Below are 7215 nucleotides of genomic sequence, written 5' to 3'. Positions count from 1 at the left end.
CCACACTCACACCACCCGTAGCGGCAGCGCTCCACCAAGAGACCTCTTGATAATAGCTATTGTGTGTGGCTCTACAGCCTCATTTTGACGGAGCCCTGATCTTGATTTTCGGGCGTCACACAAATTCCGGTGTCGCGCGCACGGCCATTGATGGAAGCGACGTCTGGCCTGAATCGAGGAAAGCAGCACGCCCGGAGCACCCGCAGTAGCCCGTGTTCCGAGTACTGTACCGGTACGGATACCCCGCGCTGCAACGGAACTCCTCGTTCTGTAGTACGATGACACACATTCGGGCGGACTTATATCAAGCTTGCTACAGTCTAAAATTACAATAATTACTGCCTCCAGAACGGTCTTGTCGATGACTCACCACAATCCACCGTCTCAATATGTCTTGTTCAGCACCTCGGCTCAAGCAGATCGCCTGTGTACGACGAAAGTCGAACCTTACGCGCAAAGAATTCTTCGACTACCACTTTCTAGTTCATGGGTCAATTTCCGATGAGCCAACCGATGTCGACCAAAAACCGCAGTACATTCGTCTAGCATTTAAGCTATCGTGATCCAAGTTAACAACTTCAGCAAATACATTCAAACCCACTTCTTCGATTCAGCCTTCGGTGAGAGACCGGGTAGCTTGAGAGGTACAGGCAACTATCCATGGACCGGTCGTGATGGTATGACGGAGCTCTACTTCCGGGACTGGGACCATCTAAAGGCTTGCTTTGGGTCCGAGTTTGTCAGAACAAAGATCGGGCCCGACGGTGCGAACTTCAATGACCTCGAAACAGCAATTCCAATGATGGTTCTCGAGAAGTCTCTGGAGTTTGAGAGCAATAGGCCGTCATCTGTGTTGCCCGACGAAGGTTACCAGACTGTTGCAGTGCTCTTCGTAGCGAGTGGCTCTAAAGACAGCGCAGAGCAGCTCGAACATACTTTCTCGCCGGCCTTGGTCAATGCGTTACGAAAGCATGCACAAGACGAGGTTTACGGGTTACAGGCCAACATCAGCATACCGTCATCCCAATTTGACATTCGGGCTCACTTTGGCGGCCAGAACATGCCGGAGTATCCGGTGACATATAAGATATACATGAAGGATACTGCATCTGTGACTTCAGTGCGCAATGCACAGAAAGCATTCATAGAGGGGCTGAGTGAGCAAGTTGATGCGAGCAACACGTTCATCGCCTTTGGTAAGGAGGGGCTAATCCTGGATGTCGGAAACGAGGTCAAGGTAAGTCACTGAATTCCTCGAGGTTAACCTCAATACTGACAGAAATAGTTTGATTCCAGTCGCCAGCCACAAATTCTCTAAGCAAAGAACACTACTCACCAAGCACTTGCCATTACCGTTGTGCGAACACACGTGATCGGCTCCGTCAAATATGCGCGTTTACTGATATTTTATGTACGATTCAGATTTCGAAGTTTGCGATAGTGTTTCCTGTCGTACAGGGTTCAAGTAGAGGTGCCAGAGGGCGCGGCTCCCGAGGACATCGCGCCGGATGGAGCAGCGCCACCGCCCTCTGAGCTTGTGGCTGACAGATCAACAGCGAGAGTGATGTAACCGACCATACCATTGGCCACGTCGACACCATCGAGTGGCTCGACGACGAAGTTGGGACTCCACCCAGTGGTTGTCTCTCCAGAAAAGATGCTGTCGACAGCGTTTGTGGTGCGGTTGATCTCCGTGTGACTAGCGTATGGCTCCATAGCCATGATTTGCGCGCTAAGGTCCTCGTCGAAGAACAGCTGTCCCGTGGAGACAACGTTGCTGGATACAACGGTGCCGTTTGCGCGTACGGTCCAGTTGGTGTGCGACCGAACGTGGATGTGGATCGTGCGTTCGACGTAGAAACCGGGGAAGACGGTTTTCATCTCCATCACACCGTTGTCATCGGTCGGCCACATGCCTATGGTGGACATTAGATAGAAGCTCCTAATAGCTGAGTGATAACGTACCGCGGAGGAAAGTGGTGTCGCCAGTGTGAAGGTCGAGGCCAGGACCAATGGTCACATTGAGCTCCTGGAGGAGCTGTTCGAAAGGAGTGTTGGGCGAGAGGGCCTCGAAGGAGGAGTAGCTGCCGGTGGCATTGCCTACGCAAGGTTAGTGATCAGCACATAAGTGAACAAGTGTAACTTGCAGTGCCACAGGTCAATCAAAACGTTGGGAGCGGGCTCGCAAGTGTTTGTGTCAAGCACACCGATGTCGAGGTAAATCGGTATACCGGCCTCGCCCTCGCTCATATCTTGTCGGAGGGTATCAGACTGAGGCCAAACGTAAGGTCCAGCAGTGACCTCCGGCACGAGAATACATGTGTCGTTCTGGATCGTGGGATAGTGTGGTGATTCCTGATGGATTGTAACATTGCTGTTCCTGGTAGCAAGATTGCGTTTGGCCAGAGAACGCTTCTTGCGCGCCGCAGTGAAAGCCCCAGCTGATGCAGCGCATCGCTTGGAGATCGACTGGTGTTCAGCCACCTGACGAGCAGAAACCTCGTGATGGGGGTGCGCAGCAGCACCGAGGGCCAATCCAAGTGTGATCAGTGCAGCGTTGGTACGCATGGCGGAAATCGTGATCTGATGATGTTCAAACCGTTCACTTCATCACAGCCTTCTTATACAATGACACCGTAGGTGATCCTTGTTTTGTTCTCGCGACGATATACCGCGGACAACGTTGTACGCGCATGTCTGGGAGGGATCGTGTAACGCTACACTCTCACTAAGGATGCTAAATGCACTGCACCTGTAAACAGTCCTTTCACCTTCCAAGCTTACAGCTTGGAATTCGCGGAAGACCAATGAACATGTCGGTAATTGTGGCGTCATTTAAATTCAGGGTAATAGGACGACGAGGCGGACGCGTAAGAGCGTGGGGCGCCACGGCCCGCGAGGCTTGTTCTGTACAAAGGAGGTATCTGAGCGGACTGTAAATACGAGTTGCTTGGACTGAGCATTGATTTATCATCTACAAGGGGAAATTTTCTGGTGTGGTGAACCGTGTTTCGACCCGCTCGGGCCGACCCCTTGTGTATTTTATGGGTCGAGCATGAAACGCCAAGTCGTACGAAAAAAAATCTGTTCGATTTCAAGGAAGGTCAAATTCAATGGCAATGCTCGCAAGAATGCTGTCGCTTAACTATATGAAACAGTTGCTCTTCGACCCAGGACATCGCTGGATTACCATCTGCAGCTCGCTCTTGGAATCTGGATATGCAGTCAGCCGAAGTTCAGAGTATACTCCTCAAAGGTCTCGCACTGTCAAGAGTCTTTCCCTCGGCCTTGACCAATTCGGGTATAGTGGCCTCAAGTGAGGCTCCTGTTGGTTCCCAGCCAAGATTCTTCTGTGCATTCGATGATTGTGTACGCGCATTTGTGCCCCACAATATCGATGCATGTCCACTCAGAGAGTCGGCCTTTGCTGCATCGATTAATTACCTCAATGTGATCACCGGCCTTGATGAAGCCTTGCTTGTGTGCCTCCCTAGTAATCAGGACACTAAGATCTCCAAACGCCTGTTCAATCAGAACGTGGGCTTCAAATACCAGTTAAGAAACTTACAAGCTCGCCATGCTCGACGTTGAAGACACCATCCTCGTTCCAAAAGCCGTTCTTGCTATTTTTGGCGGCCCCCACCAAAAGCGAGACGAGGCTGGCAAGATCGTGAACGTGAATGTTGCTCCAGATAGTTTTGCCCTCGTTCAGTTTGAAGCCGTGACCGAGCTTCATCGTCGCTTGAGTGCCATCTTGACTGAGGAAGCAGCTTGCGAGATGATGTTATGTGCAGACCGGAATGTTCAGCATGTGCTATAGTGTGAAGGATCTCTCCACCGATGAAGCTATCACCCATTAAAACGGACCAATCGTTCAGCTGCTTGGCACACCCTGTGGCTCCTGTGAGCAAGATCTTGGCCATGGCGAGATTGTTGTTTCCGAGGTCGGGTGCTTGTGGGGTCTGAGACATAATATCTCTTTGCCTATCTGTCTGTATTTGAGGTCAATCGATTGCTAAGAATTTGTTTAGTTGTAAGCTCTTCGTTGGCTGCCAGATGATAAATCACGATAAGGTGTGCCTCTTGGACGTGCTCGGAGTCTCCTGCCCAACATGGCCTAGCTCAACCCCGCTGGACCTAAACTTTACTAATGAGCGATAACGTAATCGGCCATTGAGTCGGCCAGGCAATTAAGCCGGCCACCTTTGCCAAGATCACACCTCATTCTACCTCTTATCTAATGTCTTAATAACCTAATCTTAGATTACTTCCTTGTAAGGATAGGATAATCCTTGCTATCTAAGCTATAAAATCTAACGCATTAATAAGCTAATAGCGCGCTGCTGCTATCTATAACATTCCTTAATTAACCCTCTAAGACTAACGCGCTAAAACTACCTTATAACACAATTCCCACTATAGTAGATTAAGGCTTACTAAGCCTAAAGAGGAGGTAGTTATACAATACATAAGGAAGCTTAACGCGTGAGGCTTTGCCCCTACACTAAGCTACGTACGTGAAATGGCCAATTAACTGCTAGCTGCCTATGGTGGTAGTAAGGTTAGAGAAAAATAGGCTAGGCACCTTGTAAACTAGAAGCCTAAGATCAAGTCTTAGGTAACCAGACAGCGCAATCACTAGAGAGTCTTGTGCAGTGATCTAGCTATTATTAGCCCCTAGTTCAACCTTGTGCGCAACGTCAAAGCTAAATATAGCATCTAGGACTAAGATACCTACAACTTTAACAAGACTAGCTTCTAGATAGGTGTTAGAGGGTCTGTTAAGGTAGTAATAGTGTCTAAGAGGTATCTTAAGCTACTTAGAGTCTAGCCTAGCAACTGTAAATAGGCAATGTTAATTACTACAATTAATGCTATAGGGTAGGTTATCCTACCCTTTATTATCTTTAAAGCAAAGAACTACAACTAAGCCTAGTATTATAACCTAAAGGATTAGTGTATTAGTGTTAGCAAGAATAGCTAGACAACAAATAAACTAGGCCTAGAGTGGCTGAAGCACTTCATCCAGCATACAACAGCCTGGACAGTGGGTAGCCACCAGCTGCTGATTATTGATGGCCATAAGAGCCACAAGTCGCTTGCCTTCTAGGATCTGTGTAAGGAGAATAAAATTATTACTCTCTATATGCCTCCTTACACCTCCTATATCCTACAGCCACTTAATGTAGGCTGTTTTGCCCTATTAAAACAAGCATATAAGACAGAAATTAATATCTTAGTAAACAGCTATATTACTTATATTAATAAGAAAGTATTCTTAGCTGCCTTTAATTAGGTGTTTAATAAGGTGTTTTTATCTAATAATATCTAATTAAGCTTCTAAGCAACAGGCTTAGTTCTAGATAACCTAGAGGTAGTGCTATTAAAGCTTAAAGTAAAGCCTTGTACGCTAACACTACCTTTACTAGGGCCTACTACCTAGCAACCTAGAATACTAAGCAATGCTGCTAAAATATTAGCTTAATTAATGCTAATATCTAACTAGATTAGGCAGTACTATAGTTTATCTCTAGCTTTAATTATTAAGATAGTGCAGTAGTTTAAAAAGGGAGCTAATATAATAGTGCATTCCTAGGTGCTTATAGTAGCTAAGATAGTTAAGCTTTAAGTAGTAAATAAAGCTACTTCTAAGTGTAAAGCACGTAAAAGGAAGCAGATCTAGTATAGAGGAACCCTATTATAGCAAGAGGCAGAGGAAATAATAGCTACACAAGAGGTGGTGGTGCAGGCAGAGGCAGAGAGGCGTGAGGAGAGGGTGCAAACAGGTGGTAGTAGAGAGGGTTCTCAACGCTGTGGGAGGTGTAGTTAGGCTGGGCACAATAAGCGCACATGTAAGCAAGATACTGTAGACAGAGTGGATTAATTTGACGTACTGTGAGCCACAGCACGACGTTGTGGTGTTGAGTTATCTGCGTGTCAAGGTGGGTGGCTGCATAAGGTGGCCGGCTCAATTGCCTGGCCGACTCAATGGCCGATTACGTTAGGTTAGATGGGTAACATTGTTGCGGTGTCGAGGGCAAATGTATATAACGAGTGTATTGTGTTGCTCTCCTTGTATCTTTGCTCTCCAAGGCTCGCTGCGGGGTCTGTTTTCATGACGTGTTTGTGATGTAGCTGAGGTAAGAGGTGCTCAACAACATGAGGAAGCAGCACCAGACCACCGCCAACAACACGTGATCTGCTTCTCCTCTCAACCGTTACAAAGATGCTACCTTCTCTGATACGTCCTTGCTCAACACTAGTGTCAACACGCTCAATCAACACTGAAACCATCCTGGCCAGCAAAAGTCGAGGAACAACTAAGGGACGCACACACAACCTTGGAGGATGCGCAACGTGTAGACGTAGGCATTTCAAATACGGCCATACGAGACCAACTTGTGCTACGTGTTGTAAAGCAGGGCTTGTATGTGGCGGCTATATACCATCGCAGATTCGTTGGGCGTCCATAACCTGCGGGCCGGCTGAAGCCCCTGGACTAAGTAGGCAGTCATCTCAGGTAAACCAAGGTGCGTAAAACGATTGTGTGCCCTTCAGAAAAGGCATGCTGATCACGATGCAGAAGGTGCTGAAGGCCGGGAGGCTGCTCCACTTCTGAATAAGGACCAGCTTCCTTCTGTCGCTGAGACAGTGCCATCAACCGAGAGCCCACGCACCGTGCAACAAGATGGCTCTAGCAACATGGTGGACGATGGTTTGCCAAGTGATACGTCCTCACTCGACATTGGTAGCAACAACATCTCCACGAATGCGACAGATACGGAGAACCAGTCACTTTGGCCTCAAGAGCCAGGTCTCTTCGATCCCTCTTCAGTTGGGTCCATGTCGGATATCGAGTCTCTTTTCAAGTCCTCCAACGGGCTGATATGGAATGACTTGTTCGACACCACCTTCGACATATCGATGCCTGTCATACATGACCAGCTCCATGATCAGCCTTACAGCGATTCGCTTGGTCTTCTTGCGCACGTTGCACACCAGCCGCAAGGCCATGGTGGAGCACACCAGTCATTCGACTACCCGTTCTCCCCGGACCCATTTTACAGCAAGCAACACCTTGATCCAACGAATATGCTGTTCGACTCACAGCCACCACCGTACGCTTCAAAAAAGCTCGATGAAGCGCAGGTGCTTCAAGACTCCAAGTATTTGCTTCGGCACTTCAGAAATAACGTCATTCCACAGTCCGGCCCG

The 7215-nt window shown here is 48.2% G+C and overlaps 3 protein-coding genes across 3 annotated transcripts; 1 reads left to right on the top strand and 2 right to left on the bottom strand.

Moving 5' to 3' along the window:
- Positions 1 to 389: 389 nt before the first annotated feature.
- M421DRAFT_7858 (uncharacterized protein) lies at positions 390 to 1318 on the top strand (the record flags this gene model as incomplete). The annotated part of the gene is made up of 3 exons (XM_033597412.1): positions 390 to 532; positions 583 to 1237; positions 1286 to 1318. The coding sequence occupies 3 exons, from the start codon at positions 390 to 392 to the stop codon at positions 1316 to 1318; spliced, it is 831 nt and encodes a 276-aa protein (XP_033445855.1).
- Positions 1234 to 2762, bottom strand: M421DRAFT_423701 (aromatic compound dioxygenase). The gene is made up of 3 exons (XM_033593544.1): positions 2148 to 2762; positions 1966 to 2100; positions 1234 to 1916 (listed from the first exon to the last, which is right to left on the bottom strand). The coding sequence occupies exons 1-3, from the start codon at positions 2566 to 2568 to the stop codon at positions 1462 to 1464; spliced, it is 1011 nt and encodes a 336-aa protein (XP_033445854.1). The 5' UTR covers positions 2569 to 2762; the 3' UTR covers positions 1234 to 1461.
- A 383-nt stretch (positions 2763 to 3145) lies between these two features.
- M421DRAFT_7856 (uncharacterized protein) lies at positions 3146 to 3736 on the bottom strand (the record flags this gene model as incomplete). The annotated part of the gene is made up of 4 exons (XM_033597410.1): positions 3146 to 3213; positions 3266 to 3427; positions 3459 to 3522; positions 3569 to 3736. The coding sequence occupies 4 exons, from the start codon at positions 3734 to 3736 to the stop codon at positions 3146 to 3148; spliced, it is 462 nt and encodes a 153-aa protein (XP_033445853.1).
- Between the last annotated feature and the right edge of the window lie 3479 nt (positions 3737 to 7215).

This window comes from Didymella exigua (assembly GCF_010094145.1).
Source record: "Didymella exigua CBS 183.55 unplaced genomic scaffold M421scaffold_28, whole genome shotgun sequence".
Lineage (NCBI taxonomy): Eukaryota > Fungi > Ascomycota > Dothideomycetes > Pleosporales > Didymellaceae > Didymella > Didymella exigua.
The sequence above is the reverse complement of the archived record's forward strand: the minus strand, read 5'-3'. Positions and strand labels throughout refer to the sequence as shown.

What these genes read in the sequence shown, in the direction of transcription:
- M421DRAFT_423701 (XM_033593544.1), bottom strand. Translation starts at nt 2,568, where the DNA reads ATGCGTACCAACGCTGCACTGATCACACTTGGATTGGCCCTCGGTGCT. An exon ending in TTTGATTGACCTGTGGCACT is followed by an intron (nt 2,101 to 2,147) that starts GCAAGTTACACT and finishes AACCTTGCGTAG; the next exon opens with GCAATGCCACCGGCAGCTAC. An exon ending in CGACACCACTTTCCTCCGCG is followed by an intron (nt 1,917 to 1,965) that starts GTACGTTATCAC and finishes TGTCCACCATAG; the next exon opens with GCATGTGGCCGACCGATGAC.